This window comes from Passer domesticus, chromosome 12 (assembly GCF_036417665.1).
Source record: "Passer domesticus isolate bPasDom1 chromosome 12, bPasDom1.hap1, whole genome shotgun sequence".
NCBI lineage: Eukaryota > Metazoa > Chordata > Aves > Passeriformes > Passeridae > Passer > Passer domesticus.
This window is the reverse complement of record NC_087485.1, coordinates 3505664-3528699: the sequence shown is the minus strand read 5'-3', so window position 1 is coordinate 3528699 and position 23036 is coordinate 3505664. Positions and strand designations below refer to the sequence as shown.

Below are 23036 nucleotides of genomic sequence, written 5' to 3'. Positions count from 1 at the left end.
AAATTTATAATGAGACTAATATTTGTTAATCTCAGTTCAAACAGTGGATTTGTATTGAAACATAGTTTCAAACATTTCTGTTGAGAGTCAAAAAGTGTATTGCTTTTAATTCATTCATTACTGTGCTGCACTTGTTAAGCTTGAATTGTCATTATGATTACACACCATAATTTTTAGTATTCAATATTAATTACATTTAAATCCCATTAGATCTACGGTTGCTGGGCCTGCTCTGATTCCCATTTTGCAGAAGTGTTTTGGAGCAGTTCCAGCACATGAACCTGATCCTGCAGCTCAGTGCTGCTTTCAGCAAGAGATTTGTGCACATAAATTAATTATGTTAATAAAAGTTTTTTGGGCTCAGTAAAGGTTGCAGGGCATTCCAGAATGCCACACACTCTGTGGCCTGCAGAAATGTCAGGAATTAGATCTCGAGCTGCTTGGGATCAGTACCAAATGTCCTGTTGGACCAATGGGTGTTGGAGGGCACCCTGAAATACAAATTTCAGGTTTCACAGTGCACATCCCAGACACAGGAAATGCCAACCTGCAAACAATTGCAAAGGTGCCTCAGTCATTTATTTGGTTTAATTGCAGATCTTTAGGAGCTGTCAGCAATACAAAATCACATTTGTCTGCATGTGTCTGGGAGGGGCTGGATTTTAACCCAGGTTCTTTTATGGTTTCAAAGCTCTTGCCTTGCTTGTGGCCAAGCTGGCTTACAAAACACTCTGAGTGTGGGCAGAACTTGTCTGTGCTGCAGCTCTGTGTGCACCACACTGATGCCACACTGGGAATCCAGGGGTTGTGGATCCCTCCAGGCTCTCAGGGACTGCACAGTTCTCTCTCCAGAGCAGCTGGACGTGGGTTTGGCAGCACTGAGGCACCCCAACTGAGCAGCTTGAGAAAATTCCACATCCCCAGGGAGCACAGCCTGGACAAGCAGCAAAATCCAAACCCTTCACCTTCACAAGGGGAGCACGACAGGGCTGAGGCTCTGAGAGCACAGGGCTGAGCGCTGGGCTGAGTGTGGAAGTGCTGCTCACATCCACAGCCCAGCTCCTCCTGCCTTTGAAAAGCTCTTTCAACAACGTTGTGGATGTCTCTGCCCAGTCCTTCAAAGGGCTCAGGTATTCTTTCCTGCCACTTCTCCTCCTGCTACCAGTGCCTCCCATACCGTTCTCCCCTTTGTTGGCTTTGCTGCTTTTAGTCTACAAGAACTGCCTGGAAATTTTGGAGTTTGCACAACTCTTTCTGAGCTCTCTCCATTGATGTTCCCTGACCTGTGCTCACCCCCACACCCTCCTGTATCCCACCTCCTGCATTCACCTGCCCTGGCTCATGGTGCTACATGTTTTTCACTTAATTGCAGTTTGTCCTTTAATAAAAAAACAGTCGTTTACTCTTATCTTAATTTCTTCCTTAATTCCGCACATTGCGAAGAATTTGTTTTTCTTCCCAGTGTGCCTTGGGAGTTCTCCTAAAGGAAAGTTGTATATAAAACTACTTTATAGAGCACCAGGCCTCCAGAAATTTCTGACAGTGAGTAGCATGAGCACAGCAGGGAAGCCGAGTTTATACTGCAGCATTATTTCTTCTTATTTGAGCAACCTGTCCTATATTTTCTGTCATGTAAATTATTGTTTCACAAAAGCAGCTGCACTGCAGTGCAAAATCTGCATGAGGCAGTGACAGGCTCAGTCTGAAAGTGAGAATAACCTATAAGTGTTGGTTTGGTTGCAAGAAGACAAAGGCTGACTTAAGGATGATGGTGGGGAGATGGTTGGTTGGCAGATGCTCTCAGAAAATAAAAGTAGGGTTGTAAAAGTCTAGCAAAGAGAGAACTTTTTAACTGAAGCAGAAAATGCAGGACTTGCAAAAAAGGCATTTAATTTTTTTATCATGAAAGGAAATGATAAGGACATACGTAGGAGTAAGAAAGAAAAGAATGAAATTGACTGGAGAAATTTTAAATGTAAAATTCCATTGTTATATCTTTCATCAGAACATAAATCCTATGGAGGGGTTGATTTTTCACCCCATAGTGTGATAAGCTTTTTGGTAAAACAGAAATAGTGTAATTGAAATCCATTTTGCATCATTTTCCCTTGGATGATTTAGAATTAGGCCAATTTATATTCTGCAGGTACAACCCAATGAGAGTGTAAATGCAGCCACCAGAATTGTTTTTGTCCACGAGCAAAGCTGGTATCATTTACTGATTCATTACACTCTCAGCAGGGTCCTCTCTTTCAAAAGCTACCTGGAATTATTGCTGGCAATAGAACACTAAACTCTAAAATAAGATTTGCATAAAAAATGAAAGTTCAAGGAAAAATGATAATAGTGATTAAAAGTAACATTTGATGACTATTTTGATTAGAACACCACGTTGAAATGTGCTATTCAAACAGACACAGAGGCTTTTTCTCCCCTCCAGCTCCAACTGACAATGCACCTATTTAACTAGACTATTATGTCCCTGATAATTTGCTTGAAATAATAGACAGTGCTTCCATTAATATTTAACAATATAAACATCAAGCAAAGGCTGTACATCTGGAATCACAGACTATGCTTTTTGCATTAGGGTGCTAATTTTAGAAATAACCTCTGTCTGCCGGGGCCTGCTGATGTGTGTTTGTCGTAACAAGTCAGTAATTGAGTTTTCTGGGCATTTTGACCACTGATACAAATTTGCAAAGCAGATTACACAGCAGAAACACAATTTCCATCCTGACCTTTATCACATTGCTTTCCGTTGGGGGAATTGGAATGTTTAGGGAGGGAAATATAATCTAAGTGGGCCTAATTTGTGAGGATGTGATTTGTGATGTTAACCCAGTAGGCCGCATTTTGATTCATTTGATAACACATCATCGAAAAATTTGGCATTAGGCAGGTACCACAAAACTTATTATCTTTTATTGGCAAGGCAGAAAATACTGGGTTAGATGATTATAAATTGAAACTCGTGGAAAACTTTCATCTTCAGCTGCTGTGCAAAGATCCTGTCACAGCCTGGTTTGTTTTAGCAAAGAAACAACCTTGTCCACATCCTGCGGTGTGAGCAGGGCTCAGGAATGATGCTGAGCTGTTGTGGATGTAGAGGTGCTGGTTGGGGTTAAGGATGGAGAACCTCCTTGAGAAGCCTCTGCAAGAGGTCCTTTCAGATGGTTCATCCTGGTCCTGTGAGTGTGTCTTGGTTTGAAAAACCAGGTGTCTGCTAAGGAAGGCAGGAACTTCCCTTGAAATGGGAAATGTAAACCCCCTCCCTCCAAATTATCATAATTTTGAAATTAGGGCACTCTCAGGAAAGGATATGGGAGTAGGAACAGCAGTTCTTTATTAGAAAAGTTTAAAATACAAATTTCCCTAATTTTTATGTGATTATACGTGCAACAAGGCAGGAAGAATTACCTAATTACCTTCATCCTCCTGTTTTGGGGAATTTGGGGACTTTTTTTCCAGAGTGTGTGTTCTGGGACCTGTGGTTCCCATGGTTTTGCTGCCATGGTGTTTTGGAAGCAGCCTCTAGCCCTGAGTTCTGGTTTGGTGTGAATGGCAACCCACCAGTTTTTCATTCACAAACTGGGCAAGTTAAAGCTTAATAAACCTGCAAATAAACCTGGGAAGTCCATTTGAAGTCGGTGGAGCTGGGCTGATTTATTCTAGCCTGAGAATCTTTTCAGGCTTGGATGCTTTTGAGGCTGCTCCTGATTTCTCCTCACTGAGTTCCAGCAGAACTCTGTTGCTCATCTCTGTCCTGATCCATTTTATCTGACCTTTACACCCTCCACAGACTCAGGGAATTCTCTTGCCACTGGGACTTTTATATAGAGAGATCTGAAAAGCTGTATCTACTAAAAGCCATTTGAGGTTACTGTGTAGGAGAAATTTGTCTCTCCTTTCATGTTTTTGGACTTAAATAGACTCATTCCTACCTATGACAGGGACTAGGAATGATTCAGTAATTTGCAACTAATAATTTATTAGAACAACTTTGCCCTCCTTTCTCCTCACAAATTGTCTGCAAACAGATTGTACAACTCTAATATGTTAATAGCTGAAAATTATTTGACCATTTTTTTCAGCAAATACCTTTTGGCCTGTGGATTATTTGAATTGCAAATTGCAACTCTTAAAATGAAATATATAATTAACACTGCAAATAGAACTGATTGGGTATTGCAGGAAACCAGTTTTTATGGAAATACACTGATTTTTCAAAATGAATATTTGCTACAGCAATACAGTGGTTTGGAGGGGAAAAAAAAAAAAAGGCTTTGTTGAAGTGAATATTTGTAATACAGAAGGGAATTCTTATCTTGAGTGTTCCTGACAGGTCACTTAAGGTTTTGATGGTGGAGACAACCAGATTGAAAGTCCTGTTGAAAAAGTTGAACTGCTTCTTACCTTCCCTCATGCAGCCAGGTGTCCTGATGCAAACATTTATTTATTCTGAGACACAGCTCTTTTCACATGCTCTGTCCAAATTGTTACCGTTATGAATGTACTTAGGTATAACTTTGCAGATTGTGTAGTAGTTGTAATATTTTTTTAGAAGTGTAACAATCAGGACAGGTGAGAATGGTGCCTCCTACTCTTGTCAGTCAGACTCTTAATGTCTCCAACAATATATTCAGATTTTAATGGAGAAACGCTTGGAATTTTTTGCTTTCTAGCATTGTTTTGTTCAGTAAGAAGCTTTGGAAAATGTTAAGTACCAAGGAAATTATGTAACCAAGTCCCTCCTTGGGGTTTTTTGGGGTACATTTCATTAATGCGGATGACATAGAGTGTTTTCTATCCAGCACCAAAACTTGGAGTATAAACCATGGAAGGTTTAGGGTCTGTAAGGAGGAGGAGCAGTGCCAGGTGCCATTTAAAGCAGCAGAATGCCCAGTGCTGCATGCACAGGGAGGGGTGGACGCTCTCCTGGGCGCAGGCTCTGTGAAAAGGAGACTGATGCAGCACATGGGGAGCTGTGATTCCATGGTCTCCATGGTTCCTCCCCCAAAAGGGAGGGCAGGGAAGCTCCAGAAAGATGGGTTGTCATGAATCCTGAGCTCTGGAATTGCCGTGGATTCTGAGCTCTGGAACTGACATGGGTTCTAAGCTCTGGAACTGATATGAAGTCTGGTCTCTGAAATTTCCATGAACTTTGAGCCCTGGAATTACCAGGAATCATGAGCTCTGGATTGTCCTGAACTCTGAGGTCTGGAATTGTCTTGAATTGCGAGATGGTGAGCTTTGGAATTGTCCTGAATTGTGAGCTCTGGAGCTGTCATGCATTGCAAGCTCTGGATTGTCCTGAATTCTGAGTTCTGGAATTGTCTTGAATTGTGAGCTCTGAAATTGTTGTGAATTTTGAGCTCTACAATTGTCATGAATTCTGAGTTCTGGAACTTCCATGAATTGGGAGTTGAATTTGTGAGCTCTGGAGTTGCCATGGATTCTGACATCTGGAACTGACATGAAGCATGGGCTCTGAAATTTCCATTAATCCTGAGCTCTGGAATGGCCATGAATCCTGAGCTCTGGATTGTCCTGAATTGGGAGCTCTGGAATTGCCTGAATTTTGAGCTCTGCAATTGTCACGAATGGTGAACTCTGGAATTGCCATGAATGATGAGCTCTAGATTGTCCTGAACTCTGAGCTCTGGATTGTCATGAACTCTGATCTCTGGAATTGCCTGATCTCTGAGCCCAGAGGGGCTCTGTCCCAGCAAGGATGGCTGTGTGCATTCTCTACAGTCCCTGGAAGGGCACAGTCAGTGACACACCCAGGCAGGGAATGTCTGCACACAGCAGGTCTGTAATTGTTTACAGACCATCATGGAATTTTGGTGTTTTCTCTAACCAAGCCCATTCCTGGGGAGCAGACCCTCACTCCAGCCACTTCTGCTGCTGACAGAGGGTTGGGGTGGCAGGAGTGATGTCTTTGTATTCCTGGCACCTCTGAGTGTGGAATAATAAGGGTGATTAAGCGGTCTAAAATCAGCTCAAGGAGTTACATAATAATTGATGCTTTCACACTGGAGTGAAAGATTTCTGCAGCACTGTTTAATTATGAAGAACAACTGAATTTTTTGCCTGAAAAAGAAAAGAGAAATTACACACATTGGTCCAAGAGGAAAGCTGAAACATAACTTGTGTTTTAAAAAGAAAAGTATATTTCAGTGTATTTGACAGCAAGTATTTTCCTTGGAACACTGTGATTCTTATTCTCCAAAGCTATTAAAAATTATTATAGTACTTTATACTTCTAGAAAATCTGACATGGAAAAGAACCTTTTTCCCAAACCATGAGCATCTGGTGAGGAGCTGCTGCAGATAAACATCCCTCTGTTATGAAGGGAAATATCTTTGCCTGCTAAAAACCAGTGTAGAGGCACCAACTTCAGTGGTGTTGTGTCTCTTATTTTTGATTAGAATATCGAACATTTGCTCTCTTCCCTGGGCTTACTTGTAGGAGTAGACTAATTAACAATAACAATTTAAGTGTAAATATCTCAGACTAAACCTGAGCTTCAGCCACTGTTCTGTGTTAGAGGTTGGTGGTCTCTATCTGAGGAGAATTCTTATGAATATCATCATCCATGCAAGGGAACTCCCTTAAGTAGTGTCAATATTTCTATTTATATTAATATTTATATTAATATATATAACAGCCAAGATGCACATGCAAACAGCCTTCTACAAATAGTAATTCAGTTTCCAAATCCTAATTTGTACATCAGTCAAAACTTATCATTTTACACAGACTGTTGAAAGTATGCCCATAAAATTCCTGTATTTTCATGTAAAATGTAACAAACTCATCCATGTACACAAGCCCTATGCTTAGGCCAGCATTATGAAGAATTAAATGTGTAAATTTATGTGTAATTTAAAATAAATGTGTAAGTTATGAGGAATTAAAATCTTGATCCCATATATTAAATAGTCACAGATTTCATCATGATGAATAACAAATAACTCAGGCCAGGAAACCAATTTGGTTCCAACACTTTGGAGCAACTTCTATCGTTTTTTAATGGTTACTGCTGAAGGAGAAAATTTAGTCTTCCTTTTGCTTCCAGATTTACCCATGGACTCCACGTCTCCCACGGGCAGTAAATAGATATTGATTTTGTTCATAACAGAAGTACATTATTACCATGATTAAACTGTAGACCTTCCTTTATGATATGAAAAAATTGGGAATTGGTGAGCTAAAGAGGATTTATGTTACAAAAGAGTTTGGGTTTTTCTATTCATCAAACTGTAATTCAAGTTCTAAATGCAAAGCCTCTGTGTATATCGCCCTTTTTAAGCAGCAGCAGCAACTGGCATTTAAAATAAATGCTGATATTATAATTATCAAAGCATTATGTCTGTTAGAGCTGCTAATAGTCACTTTGCTTCATTTTTTTTTTTTTAATTTTACATTTGTCAAAATCCTGACAAGCATACTCTGGGATAATGTTAGATTCATGTTGATATTGTTACTCAACAAGAACATTGATTATGTCTTAATAGGACATATTCAGTATGTATTATATGCAATTATCATCTTAAATGAACACAAGCATTTATTTAGCACCAACTGAAATTATTTCAATCCGAAGATTTTTTATTTCTGGTTAGCATTATATTATAAAGTCATTAGTACCAAACACGATATTGCAGCACACTCCTGATACAGAATTATGCATGAATACAGAGTTTATAAACAGAATTATAAACAGAAGAGTCGAGGCACTGTTGCATCATTACAGAAATACAAATATCCATGGAATAGTCAGAAAACTCTCTTTGGATAATTAGTATTGAAAGGATCCTTGAAACACTTTTAAGCATTTTGAATGTTCTGTGTGTTGTTTGCTTCACAAGCAGAGTTTATTTTGCTTTCAGCAACTTTCTGGGAATTTGGGGATTTCTAGTCTCCATCATACTTTTTTTTTTTTTTTTGGATGAGGACTGAAGCACTAAAGGAAGGCTTGGCGCTGGGTACTGAGCGTGCCCTGTCCAAAATGTGCAATCCAAGGGTGTCTTGCAGGAGAGCACGGGAGGAATATTGAATTCCTGGGGAAAGTCTTGCAGTCCTGCTGCTGGGTGCTGCTGCAGGGAATCACAGCCTCAGGGGCCCTAAACCTTCCCTGTAACCACCCAAGTGGTTCCACTAGTTCCCTGCTTACATTTTGAGTTCTACTGCACTGGTGGTGCTGCCAATTCCAGCTGAATTTGGATGCCAACAGCCCAGACCAAGGCTTGGACTGTTCCTGCTGCTGTGAAATACCCACAGCCAGGGCTTGCTTCTCTTCACTCCCTTTTTACTATATCTGTAATATTGAAAGATTAAAACCCAGCAGAACCCCACCATCATCTGCTTTCATTCAGCAATACCCAGCAGCTCTCCCTTGGTCATTCCACCTGCGAGTGCCTGCCCTGCACTGTTCATTTCCCTGCGCTGTGGTTAGCTCCTGCTGCCTTTGTCAGGAAGCTGAAAACTCTGGGAAAGTTCCTTTGCTGGCCTCTCCCTGCTCCGTGGGGCTGAGCCAGCTGTGCCAGGCAGCAGGGCAGTGGGATCTGATGGGAATGTCAGCTCTGGTGGGGATGGCAGACAGGTCACCTTTGAGGGACAGCACAGGACACAGCTCACCTCCCTGGCAAACCACACGAGCGGGCAGTGCCACCCCTGCCATGGCTGAGTGACTCCAGGGAAAATTTATGGGGAAAGGAATGGTTCTCCTGCTGTAATTATGCAAACCCTCTCCACAGTGTCACACTCCACAAAGTCACAGTTGATAAATAACAAACCACACCAACAGCGACCTGATGTTCATTTATTCCAATAATCCATTTTCCTTTGGAGATCCCACTTGTTGAGAGCTGGGGCTTATTTCTGCTCCTGATATCAAGTGCTTTTGACTGGATTGCTTTTGCAAGGCTTGCTTAGGCCATTTAGGAGCAGGCCTGGCTTTAGTGGCAGGCAGGGACTCACTGGGACATGCCTGAGTCTCTCTGGGGTCCCAAAATGATAAAATTTTGGGTGCTGCATCCCTGCAGGAATGGAGATGGGGAAGGAAGGATGTTCTCCTCCACTGCCTCCTTCCAGCAGCACTTTTTCCTTACAAGACAGGGGGAAAAGAAGGGAGAACACATGGGGTCAAAGGTCCGAGACCTGAGAAGAGGGAAGTGCTGAGGAGGTGCCATGAGACCTTCCAGAGCAGCCCTGACCCCCCAGCACACCCCTGCAGAACAGGGCTGCTGGGAGCACAGGGATCCCTGCAGAAATGCAGGTTTTTGGTAAATCCCACTGCTGCAAACAATCCCTGCTGATGCCTGCCTCCTCTGCAAGGTCCTTTACAAGCGAGTGCAAAGAGAGCCTCTGATGGGAACAAGCCTCTGCTCAGGGTTTGCATCTGTTAGCAGCTGCTTCCTCTAACAAGGCAAATATTTGGTGTCAGAACGAGTTGTAGGAAGTGCTGCATAGCAGGGAAGTGTGAAGTATTCATAATTATATGAAATACTACTCAAAATTCAATGTTTTTCACATTTTGCGTGAGCTTAAACATTGGACTCCTGTCACAGACATTTCTACTGCAGTAGATGTAATTTCTAGCAGAAATGGGCTTGCTTTCAATAGAAAATGGGATGGTTTTCAAAGGAAAAAAGGCCAATTTGTGAGTAAAAATGGGCTTTCTGAGCAAAGAGGCTTATAAACATGAAGTGACAAATGGCTTTGCAAGTTTTCCATATGATAATAACGACTTTCTAATCAAAATAATGAAAAAAATCACAGCCAGGGGAGGGGAGAGAAGCCTCATTCAGGTTTTAATGCACTTTAGAAAACAAATATATGAAAACTATAAATTTAGTTTCCCTCCATGGCGTGAGTTTGTGTTGCAGACATGTCAGTAATACTTCTTTGCGTTTGTTTTTATGATGCTATAAATCAAACTCCTGGTCTTGGTTTGCCACCTTCTGAGATGAATTTCATGGAATAATGTTGTAAGACTACAGGAAATGCATTTCTTAGGATCCCCTGTGTGGCAGTGGCATCTGATTTCCTAGCAGTCCGTATGTTTTTAGAACAAAATTTGTCTTCTGGCTTGACTTGTTGATTTAACATGTAAATTTATTGTTTCATAATAGCTGATCTGATGAGGAGCTGAGGTGGTTGCTTCTCTCTTGGCCTAAAAATGCTTCAAAATTTACCTACTGAGGAGCTGGGATGCCCTTCTCACACATTCTCCAAAAAAAGAGATGGTGGGATGTGCCCAGGAAAACATACAATGCAAAATTCACAATTTGGGAAAAGCTTCCAAAACCCTTGTCTGCAGAGCCAAGAGGCTGAGGTTGCTTTGCTGGGCTGTGGCCAGTTCCTGACAGTTCCCTGGGAAAATGCTGGATAAAGGACATGGGTGGGGGATGTCAAAGCTGGGAACCCTGGGCTCTTGCAGACACAGTTCCAAAAGGTTCCAAAAGCGGCAGCTTGTTGCAGCTTTCCCGTGGGATGCAGGTTTATTGCCCAGGAGGGTTTGGATAAACATTCCTGGGCACAGTGATGCTCTCACTGTGTGGTTTCAGAGGTGGCTGCAGCACTTGCCCACCTGTGGCTCTGTGCTGGTGCTGCCCACGGGGGCTTTGGGCAGGTGCTTCCACTCCAGGCAGCCACAGAAAACCCATTTGAATGAAGTCCTGCTGAAATCCATGTCAGAATTCCCTGCCAGTGCCAGGGGAGCAGATTCTGGTGTTGAGAACATCAGAACATCAGCTTTGACAGAGCCTTTGCTGACCCTTCATCCAGCTTTCACCCCTGATGAGAGAGACAGGAATTCCAAAGGCTGCCACATTCCCATTCCAGAACTCACCACAAATGGGTTTTTTTCCCCAGAATAAGGCTGTGCTTTATGAGAGGAAATTAAGCTGGATTTTGCTCTGGGCCTGTGCTGTCTGGTTCTGCAGTAGGTGGGCAGCCAGATAAGTGCCATGACGTGGCAATCAGATATCAGCAATATAAATCATTAATATCACTCTACACATTGGCTTTGGGCAATAACTGGAAGTCTCTGCCTGTTTTGGAAACTGCTTTTTTGTTTCTTGCAGTGGAGCAAACTTAGATTACCAGTCTAAATGCTAATACCCAGAATGAATGGGATTTAATAAAGTGAATTTATATGTAGATTGTGACATTAGTATTTAATTATGTACCCATCATAACACTGATGAAGCAAGCTGCTAAATATTGGTGCACTGAAGGCAGAGCTTACTCTTAAAGAGCAAGTGTATTTTAATTTCTTACCTCTTTCCTAATCTTCCTAAATAACAGGATAAATTATGTACTGTTTACCAATATTCACCTTCATGCGGGATTGCAAATGAGGTTTCCAGGGTAGCATCTGATTTCATGGAAAGCGTTGCTTGTGTTTCAGTAAAACTGATAACAGACCTGTTTCTCTGCTATGTTTTATTAGGCTAAATAAAATGTTGGGGTTTTTAAAATTTATTATCTTAATATTAATTAAAAATAGTGTGTTATCTCTGTGGGTTTTTGTTTGTTTGTTTGTTTTTTTTTCTTAACCTTTCCTTTTCTATTTTTATTTTTTTTCAGACCATGGAAAGCCCAAAGTATGAGCTGGTTATAGAAGCCAAGGACATGGGTGGGATGGATGTGGGACTGACAGGCACAGCCACTGCCACCATTCTTATCGACGACAAAAATGACCACGCACCAGAATTCACCAAGAAGGAGGTAAGAACTGGCCATCTGTTCTCTCCAAAATGGTGCAAGCAATCCTAATTAGCTCATTTCTAAAGATAAAGATGTTCTTTAAGGAAAGAAGGCACGTACAGAATGTTTTTAGCTCGGTCTGACAGACTTTCCTGGAGCTGCTCTTTTCTTTTTTTCACGTTAATGAAAGTGTGTGCACCAGCTCCAAACCACAGTGCAACCATAAAATAAAAAAAATTATGTCATTTAGAGATTGGCTAGGAGGGTGCAAACCTGTAAAATCAATTTGCTGGGGGTAACTTTCTCCTTTTGCTCCTCTGGGGGGAAATAGCCAAACTAGCTTTAGGCTTTGGATGGCCAGGACCGAGGGTGAAAACAACATTTTCTTCCTGTCTACAGCACTTCCCCTGTGAGCCAGCCAGAATTTGGGGTTCTGGAATTAAAGCTCCAGTCCTAAAAGCTTCAAATTTAGCCTACAGGTGGAATTTACAAGGAAAGTTTTTTTCCCTGTAAATTGAATTCAGCTGAAAGTTCTGATAAACCCCAAAACCATGGCGAGGGAATTCCCCACCTGAACCCACCAGACTTCCTGCCCTCCTCTTCCATCCCCTACATTTACTGTGAGTCTGATTTATTTTGGTATCTGGAGACAATGAGAGAGGTTTAAAAAATTTACCTAATTACAGCCAGGTTGGATTTTGCGATTAAAGTTTCCTGGGGCTCTGCAAACTTTTAAGGAAAAATTCAGAAAATATGAGAAGTAAACCTGAGGGATCCTGATTTTAAGATCATTGTGGAGTAGAAAAGGGAAGCCTGTTGCTGTAGAGGTTTTTTTATTTGACTTGAAGTATATTTTTACCTTTTAAAAATTTGTTTCCTGGCCTAATATTAGGGATTTGCAATGGATTGTATTGAAACAAGTTGCTGTTATTTGGTTTGAAGAATTAATTCTTTTATAAATGCAAAGTAAGTGAATACCAGATTCAAACACAACAGAGAAGGGTTTTTTAAAAAAAGAAAAAAAAAGAAAGTAGAAACAATGACAATTGTGCCAAGCGAATATCTATTTACTACAGTAAAATGCTTTGGTAGTGTTTCAGTCACCTAAAAATTATCATGGAGAGCCTGATCCAAACCCTTCAAGTACATGGGTGACAATTAAGTGAATATGATCAAACTATTAATTCCATTAGGATTACCTTTTAGATCAGGCTTTTAATGCTCTGAAAGGCATTTCCTGACAACCAATACTTAAAATAGCTTTGAAATGCTGTATTTTCTTTTTTAACCCTCTGGAAAATAACAATGTACAAGGACAGCTTGGCGCATTTAGAAATAGGAATTTATTGGATTAATCAATATTGATAGCAATTCATGTCAGTCAGAGTCCTACCTATGTGAATTTCCAAAGTTGGAGAATTCTTCTCTGGAAGAAATATTTCTAGATTAAATTCTTTTGAAAAGTCTTTCTATAATTATAGTCTTGTTTGACTTAATTTGGTAATTTGGACACAAAAATTCATCTGTCTGCTTAGCCACAAATGTATGGTTAGTATCAATTTCTGTGGAAATTCAGAAATGCTCATAAATTCAGTTCTTCCAGTGACAGTAAAAGTTGCTTTACACCCTGGCAACTTTCTGGGTTTTAGCATGGAAATTAAATAGGTGTGAAGAGACAGCATTATCTTGTTTTCTTTGAAAAGTCTGCTCTTAGATATTTTTCTTGCTTTTTTTTTTTTCCATAGCAACACCTCTCTTCCTTTTGAATGGTTTGCTGTGGGTTTGAACCTTTCACTATTTAGAGATGCTAATGACCTCAGAAATCTTCCCTCTGCCTTGCTAAGTGATATTCATATTCCATGAAGAAGGCGGGAAAAATCAGCCTTTCATGTGTAGTGGCAGCCCCCTTCAGGAGCAGATTCTCTGTTAAAATAAGAGCAGGGAGGTGTCTGTCAGCTGATTTAATGCCACTTTATTTGGTTTTCTGCTGGAAGTGCTTAGTTATTGCATTTTAATACCAGTTGCATGCCACAGGCTGCAATACTATTGATTTGAATTAGAGCTGAAAGAAAAAGACAATATTTTTCAAGGTAACTTGTGAAGGAGAAAGCTCAAATTCAGTAAATCTGAATATTTTGATTCCAGAGTATAGCTTCTTTTATTTATTAAATAAATACATTTAATAAATAAAAGAAGAGATTTAATTTATTTATTAAATAAATAATAAATCAAAATAATTTATTTTATTGAATAATAAATTAAATTATTTCTGGCCTTGGATACTTCCAGGGGTGGGGCAGCCACAGCTTCTCTGGGCAACCTGTTGCTTACTACCCTCACAGGAAGGAATTTCTTTCAAATATCCAATTTAAATCCCCATTTCTTCAGCTAGAGACCATTCCCACTTGTCCTTTCCACACATACCTTGTGCAAAGTCCCTCTCCTGGAAGAGGCAGTGACTCTGCTCTCCCAGCCACTCTTCTCCCCTCCCTGCATCCCACTCCTGGGCCAGGGTGAGGCAGGAAAATTCACCCATGGGGTGCCAGGGTGGCCCCAGCAGCAGCTGAGCACCCTGGCTGTGATCCAGCACAGAATTCCTTCACCTGCAGAGCAAGAGCTGGAGCCCTCGAGGCTCGGAGTGTGTGTCAGGTGCTTTGATGGCTCAATAAATGACATTGCTCCAGCCCAGTTCATTGTTAGCTTATTGCCCTGTCACTCCACACACTTCCAAAATCTCTGCCTTGCTCTGTCTCACATCTCCACTTCCTGCCAATGAAAGGCTCTGAGCAGTGTAAAAACCCATCCAGGTGTGCAAACAGTACCCTGCTCCCTCCAGGAGTTTTAATAATTTCATCTTTAATGCCAAATAGAGAAATATTTTAAGAACTCCTCCAAAAATCCCAGATGAGGTAGCAAGGTCTGCCTTTAAAAGGTCACAGTGGCTGGGATATTGTGCCAGATTTAAATTACACAGATAGAAAATATAGATACTTGTAAAGTTAGTGGCTGCTTTGTAAAATTTACAACCTTATTTCTATTATGGGAAAAAGTTTTAAAATTAATTTTGTGAATTATTATTTTGCGTGAAAAAGGATTTTCGTTTCCTTTCCAGCAGGGAAAGGCCTTAGGCTCAAATTTTGTTCACCAGCAAGGGGTGGCTTATGAGAAAAGAAGGAATGAAGCAAAGCAAGGAGCAGGCACAGATTGTTCTGGAAAATCTGATACCTGGCTTGCATCCTGCAGGATATTCCCAGTGGGTGGGAATGAGCTGCACTGAGTGAGCACTAAGGGTGCTGAGTGTTTATACCTAGAACATTAACAAAAACAAGAATTCTTTCCCTGTGTCACTGTAAGAGTGGCTGACAGATCACTGCAGTGTTGTACCCTGCAAAAAAAGGGCATTTTAGTCCAGAGTTAATGTCACTGTGGCTGTGTGTGATGAAAAATTAACATTGTGGCATCTGCTGAAAGACACGAGCTGGCAAATTCTCCTCTTGTATCTGTTCCTGGAGGCCTGGCTCTGCCTAAGACCTGGGGGAGGAAAAAATGAGTTCTAACACAAGAAAGATATGGACATGACCCCTTTCTGTCTTTTCTTCCTTCTCCAAAAGAATCGTCCAACAAATCCTATTTACTCCATTCCTGCCTGCAGAGCGTGTGCTCAAAAATGAGATTCCTCTGACTCTGTTTGCCTTTATCTTCTGCCCTGAATTTTTAAAACTTCCATTGCTGCTCTTTAATGTGTTATTTTCCCTTAATATCAGATATATTGTCTTTCCTGGGTAAATCCTGTCAGGCACTTCATAGGGGAGTGCAGTGGTGTGGCTGAAGGGGATGATTTTTCTGCAGTGCCCCCAGTTCCCATATTTCTCCTCCTCCACAAACTTGGGGCTGCAACCCTAACCAAACCAGGAAAAGTGGGATTTGTCACAGTGCTCATAACAAACAGAGACTTCATTTGGCCAGGGAACAACCATCCCACACACAATTCCTTTTTCTGCCACTTCCAGCCTCGCCTTCAATTCCATCCATTTGTGGGACAAAGAAATGTCACACACAAATAATTCTGTCACACCAGGGAGAGCAAGATTAGGGAAAATATTTTGCCTGGTATATATATATATATATATATTTATTTTTTTTTTAATATATATGTTCTTAGAAAAGAATTTTCCAGTAAAATAAAGATCTTGCCTCCTGTGAACAGAATAAAATTTGTGTAATTTGACAAAACCCCACCACCATGAAACTTGAGATACGCCAGTACTGGGAGTCTTAAGTGAAAAATATGATTTACTCCCATTTTGAATACCAGCTGATAAATGGTTTAGAAAAGAGTAATAAATGACTAATGGGAGCTTTAATAAATGATTCATCAGCTCCTGTGGAGACCTGTGAGTGGCTGGGTTGCTTGTCTCCGTGACTGATGGTGACTTGCAGCTCTGTCTCCTGGCTCAGTGCTGCCCCTGGGAAGCAGCCCCTGGAGGACAATCTGCCCCTCCGTCTGCTCGTGGTGCACGAGGATGTGAGACTTCCACAGCACCATCTGCAGAGATTTATTTTGCAGCTCACGCTGTTGAGAAATGGGCTTGAAGCTGCTGAGAGTCCCTGCCTCAATTCTTGGTATTGGTTAAACTCTGTTGAGGAACAAATATGGAGTTAAAGCCATTTTAAAGTTCCTCCTGGATCACTTTTCCATACTTCTTTTACAAAAATGTCTCTCTTGGACGTGATACTTTTCTTTTCTGTGGTAAACAGACCTTGGCAACCTAGAGCAGATCTGCCCATTGACTTTGCATGTTTAAAGCCACCCAATCACCTCTCCTCTTCCTGTGGGCTGTATTGAGGAACCAATATGGGGCTCAAAGCAATTTTAAGGTTCCTCCCGGATCACTTTTCCATACTTTTATAAAAATGTCTCTCTTGGACGTGATATTTTTCTTTTCTGTGGTAAACAGACCTTGGCAACCCAGAGCAGATCTGCCCACTGACTTTGCATGTTTGAAGCCAACCAATCTCACCTCTCCTCCTCCTGTGGACTGAGTCCTTCTTACCTTGTCTTGCGGGGAAAATTTTGCCCTTTGGGACTCCCAATTTATTTTGCTCCTTTCTGTGCAGGTCTTCAGCGAGCTGAACCACACATTTAGACACAATCATGTAAATGGTAGATGATTCCCCTTCCAATCCCCTTCCACAGGGTTTTATTCTTTATTTTTCTTTACATCTGACTGAGAAGCTACACAGTGAGAACCACAACTGTGTGGAAAACAGAGCCAAAGAGGTGCTAAAGCCCAGCTGGGCAGCAAGGCCAGGGCTGCAGCCCTCTCCCATTCCCTGCTGGGGTGGAAATCACAGTGCAAACCAGGCTGAACAGAGACAAAACCTGCAGGAGCTGCCAGGGTGGAGAATAAACCACTTTGGGTTCTTCCCCCACCACAAAAAGCTCTCCTGCTGCTGGTTGGCAGGGCTGAGGGGCTTGAGCACCATCAGCAGATCTGAGCAGATGACAAGCCCCTGCCAGGCTGATAGTTAAGAATCAGAGTTTCACTATGGCCACTTTCAGTGGTGGGAACCAATCTAGAATTCCAGCAGCCTGTTCAAATTGGATCAAACTCCCCCAGCGCTGATTTGTCAGCAGAAATAGTTTTGTGGGATGGATAAAACCATTGCAGAAAATCACATGAACAGAATGCATATTGGAATTTCCATTTGGCTCCTGGTTTTGGGCTGTGAGACAATTTACATGCAGAGAGATCAGAATTCATGCAGAAACTCAACAGAGCAGGGCAAAGCCTCTCCAGCTGTCAGTAAACTTTGGCACAAAGAGCAGCTTCAGGATGGCTGGGGATCACCAGAGAGGAGCTCTTTGGCCACCCTTGTTTTTCTAGAGTTGGAAATACAGCTAGAAAGGCTCCTGGAGCATATCTTAACCTTCAGAAACCTCTACATTGGATAAATATTTGCACTGACCTTTTCAGTCAGCTTTATTTCCACTTCATCCTCTTGCAGCAGTTCACTAACACACTTGACATAGCTCCAAGTGCCCAAAAGTCTCCTTGAAAGCAAATGAAAGATCTTACCTGGTATATTGTTCATGTGTGAGAGGCAGAATTTATGAAAGGAAACAAACATCTAAATAGCAGCAAATATTTTATTTTCTAAATGAAGACTGTGTGCATGCTGTTGTCACTGCAAAAATGAAATTTAATTTTCAGTGACTATACCATTTCTTCATGGCTAATAATTGGTCATTGGTCTCATCCATGGTACAGATCAAGGCATCCAGAGTTTTTTGAGCTGTTATGACTTATAGAACAGGTTTCAAAATCACATAAGCTGTTTAGGAATCTAAAAATCTCAATAACAGGCATGTAGACACTCCTCCATTTCTCCATTTTTTTCCCCTTAAATAATTTTAGATGTCAAAAATAATTTTAAAAAATATTATTTGACTTCATAAAGTAGCTGTGAAGACATCTGGTGCCCACTGGAGTTCAAAAATCTGGGTTTAGGAGCAAAGATTTCTTTGACTCTCAGTGCAATTAGGGTTCCAAATATCTGTCTCTCTTCTAAACACTTTCAAATAACATGGAAAAATGCCCATGATCAAGAAGAAGGTTTATTAATATTTCTGAGATGTGTTGTGGTGCTACCAAACTAAGGACATCTGGAAGACTTATTTAAACAATCTGGCTATCTAGATAATGAAATTACACTTTTTAGTTATTTTTCTTTTTACTTCCTCTTGAATATTGTGTCAGTTTTTATCAGAATTAGCTGGCTTGAGGATTCTCATGTGATGAGAAATGCTCAGCACCGCTCAGGATTGAATTACCAACGACCTTAAAACAAATACTCTGCTGTAGCATCTCAAGAGTAGAATAATTTCAGAGAAAGGAAAACAAATGTGATTATTCTGTGCATTGACTGAAACAGAGAACTCTTCAGCAAGAAACCAAAACCAAATGAAATAATATTGTTTGGAAGACCGGTGGTTCCTGGACTCATCCAGATTCACACTGTGTGCGTAATAATCTGTATTCATGTGGCTTTCAGCAAGCTATCTGCATAACCAGTGTAAGCACTTTGTTCAAGAACTTTTGTAAAATATGTTTAACATGGAGTCCATGCACTTATCACATAATTAGGGCTGGATACGCTGCCTGGCAGTAGGCAGCAGACTCCCACATTTATCTTTGCTCCTGAGGGGTGAGCTCACTGCTTTGTTTCTCTCCACCAAGGTCAGGAAATACATGGAGTTGTCTATTTAATCTCCAGATAAACACATTTCAGTGGTGCATAAAACAACAGAGTGCCTGCTTTATAACCTGGGAGCAGCTGAGAAACACTTGTACCATACAGGGAAGGGTCTGTGAATAGCAATGATCATTCAAACAGTGGGAATTTGGGGAGGAACACAAAGGCACTGTGCTGCTCCTCCAGATCTGATTTTCCTCCCAGCACTCTTGCTCTCCAAGTAGGCTCACACAGCTAACTTGCATTTTTGCCAGTCCTTTTCCTTTTTTTCCCCCTCTTGTCACTGTTCCTACCCTGCCCTTTGTTAGCTGCCCTGATTTGCTGCCCTCAGCTGATCTGAGCCACCCTGATGCCAACTCCTGGGCGAGCCTTTCCTTCTGCCAGCCTTTGGTTGTGCCTGGAAGGTCAGAGCAGCTCCGTGGCAATGACAGCAATTCTCACTGCAGCTGGCAAACTCACCACAAACCCATTCCTGTGCTGACTTATCCTCCAAAGGCTTCTTCCATCTGCTTCTGCAGGCAGCAAATATCCAAACCCCGCGAGCAGCAGCAAAGCCATAAACCCACAATTTACTGCTCTCTTCTCCAAGAAGTGAAGGTTAATGTGCTTCCTCGACGTGGTCCATGAAGTGTGAACTTTACAACAGATATTAAGGTCAGGATTACAAAGTAAACAGTAGCAGGGAGAGTTTGGAGTACCTCTAGCACAAACACGTTTGGGTGAGGAGCTGGAGAGTAGATATTAAAAAGGAAGGAAGGCTCAGACAAAGGCTCTCGAGGGAAGCACAAGCTAAACAAAGATAATGCAATGTCTCCAGACCTAGTCTTGGACCACTTAGTCAGGGAAGCTGTATAAACATAATTATTAGCAATCATTGCCAGGAGTGGATATGTGATTTTTCCAATTAAACAAAACAGAGGGGGAAAAAAAAAAACAAAACCCTGCAGCTGGAATTTTGCAGTTGCCTTCAAATCAAATTAAGATTATTTTCTACTGATTTCAATTGTACATTTAAAAATTTAAGTATTTTCCCCGATAATTTTTTTTTCCTCTAAATGTACTGGTGAAGCAGTCCATGGGAATGTCCTTTGATTCCACTCTTCTCCAAGAGTGTTCATGGCATATTGAACTTCATTAAGTGTCCAAGGAGTTCCAGCCTCACCACTGAGTGCTGGCAGGTGACACAGAGATTTCCAAGAAGCTTCACACAGCTGCTTTCAGATCAAGATACAAAATGATGCATCAATCTCTTTTCTGAAATTAACTTTGGGGATCTGTTGGGAGAGTTTTTTTGAATGTGTGATATCCAGCTGAAAAAAAACCTTAGTGTGGAAACAGTGATTTCTACACATGGTATCCATTGCAGACTGACTCCTAAATCATCATTATCTTGTTCATAGAATGCCAGAATGATTAAAAATAATTCTTAAAATTATCTAATTCCATGAGCAGGGACACCTTCCATTCTCCCAGGCTGCTCCAAACCCCAATGTCCAACCTGACACTGGACATTTCCAGGGATCCAGGGGCAACCTCAGCTTGTGCCAGGGCTTCCTCACCCTTACAGGGAAAAATTTTGCCTTAATATCCAATCTAATCCTCCCTCTTTCAGTTAAAAGTAATTCAGAATGTAAATTGGGGGTCAGGGAATAGGAAGAGAAAACCAGGTATTACCTTTTTGTCTTGAAGGACTTTTTACTCCAAGTATAAATTATTTCAGTTCCTGACCTGTGGAATGTAGAATTTTAGCAGAAATACTAAGAATTCTAAATCTCTTTGTCTGACACAGTGCAGCTGATTGGAGAAGTAACAAATGGAGGAATTGTTAGATGTGTTGCAAAGTATCACTGTAATCCCACGAGTTCAGAAACCCACACTGTTAATACGCCTGCAGCATCTGTGGGAGTTCTGTTTTAAAGCAGGATTAAACATGATAACACACTATAGATCTTAACATATTCAATTTGCAGCAGACAAAACCCTATTTAATACCAATTACAGAATATGTGTGAGCTGGTATCATAGCTGCAGTTTATATGAGCACAGGGAATTTGTAAAGCTGAAGTCTATTCATTCAAAAATAATAGTTTATGTGGCTGCTTGGGTCATTCCACTAGAGTGGAATGAGTTTTGTGACCAGTTTATCAATTCCTTCACTGACAAGTGAGATTTTAAGATTTTTCTCAACAACGCTAAAACTGATTTGGCTACTCCAAAATTTCCTAATCATCTGTGCACAGGAATCAAAGTGTCAGGATTATTTAGACAAAAATATCTTTTTTCTTTCTGCTCCGAAGCATTAAAATAGACAATGGATAAAACTCACCATGCTAAAAGGAGCTGTAGGTTTATTCAAATAAAATTTTTAGCAAGCGCCTATGAAAGATATTAATTTTAGAAAAAATAAGATTATATAGGCCTGGTTGTGTCTTGAACTTAGTGGAATGAAAATGGTGTTGTTACATGTAAGAAAAAGCAGATTAGGGGGTTCATACAGGACTCCTTGTAGTTACAGTCTCTTTTGAGGAAAATGGCTCAGAAGTGGAATTTATTCATACCCTTGTAGCTCCTACTTTGGCTTGTTTCCAGGACTTGTTTGCCTTAGAGTTCCAGATGCTTGTTTGCTGAAAGGGTAGCCCTTTCTCCAGCCGTCTGTCTAACAGTCACTTAATATTTATTTGTTTTTACAAATGTGTTCCCCTGTGTTTTCAGTCCATATGTCACAAAAATAGTGTAAGGCCAGCTCTACACAGAGTATTGATGTTATCTTCCCTTTCCCATTCTAGACTTTGACCAGATTAGGAAAAATCCCTGAATCCCAGTTGTTTTCTTTACCAATATTTCCCTCCAACACTATTGCTCTACAGCCAGTCCTTTGGAGTTTCTATTCTAACTCCTGTTCTGCTCTTAATGTAGTTTTTATAGAGATCTGTGCTAATCACTTGTGTCTTCTCCTTGATATTTAATTTGCCCAGTGCTAAAATTTATCCTTCAAAGTTCCTTCTGCCTGTTTCATCATTCTCTTTTTCTAAACAAAACAAACTTCCCCATTCCAACTAACCAAAGAGCAAACTCTTGGGTTTTCCCCCTTCCAAGCCTATTCTTTAGTCAGGAGTCTGTTAGGAGCCTTCTTTGAATTTTAATAATTAGCTTTAAATTTTCCTTCCTCTCCAAACTCCTCGAGCCTGATCACCTCCATTCCTTCAACCCCTCTGCTCCTGTTCCCAGCTGCTGCCTCAGAGCTCCCAGACCCTCAGTGATGGATCCCTGCTGCTTTTTGCTGAGTGACTCCTCTTTCTCTCTGCTCTTATTTTCATCACTTTTCCTCTGCGTGGAAAACTATATCACCAAAATCTCTTTCTGACCTTTTTCCTCTCATTCTGTCCCCATGATTTTCCCCCTTTTTTCTCATTTCTGGAAGACCTTTTTCCCATCCCTTGATGCCATCCCCCAGTGAATTCTTCCTCTTGCCCTCTTCCCCTGCTTCCCTTGGGAGCCACCTTTTTGTTTTCAGTGCCTTAAACTGACTGTCAGCCCAGGGCTCACAGAAGTCTATGCACACCCTTTTCCTGCCTTCTATAAATCGAGCCCCATGGCTGTTGGCTTCCACGCATCCCCTCATTTGTTCCTTTTAGACTTTATTTCCTCCTCCCCAGCTCATTTGTTTTGCCCATCTGCAGCCACTGAGGCTGGCAGTGCCCATACATTAACTGGTGCTGTCAGATGTTCTTAGATCAATGATTTTGTTTCATTTAGAAGACTGATGGTCAGGAGAGCACTGCTGTCCTCAAGAAGTTTAAAGGGTTGAAAGCAATCTCTTAGCTGAAAAAAAAAATATAAAGTTTGAAAAATCAAAGGAGTTATGTGAGGAAGTTTTGAAAGAAACATAAGGAAGATCAATCCTGCTAAATAAGCTTAAATCTAAACCAACAGTTGTCTGAAATAATATCAGGGAAGAAGATTTATCTGTAGTATTGATATTCTTAACTGCCTGCATCCAAGCCGTGGCTCCCATCCAAATGGAGATGGGAGTGCAGTTTTAGACTGGGAAGTAAAT

At 41.1% G+C, this 23036-nt stretch overlaps 1 protein-coding gene across 4 annotated transcripts in view; it reads left to right on the top strand.

The window, feature by feature from the left end:
• CDH13 (cadherin 13) overlaps positions 1–23036 on the top strand; it is a 435704-nt gene that overhangs the window by 345211 nt on the left and 67457 nt on the right. For all 4 annotated transcript variants that reach the window (XM_064386249.1, XM_064386248.1, XM_064386250.1 and 1 more), the window contains one exon: positions 11603–11743. In XM_064386249.1, coding sequence (XP_064242319.1) covers positions 11603–11743 — 141 coding nt within the window. The remainder of the gene's footprint in view (positions 1–11602; positions 11744–23036) is intronic.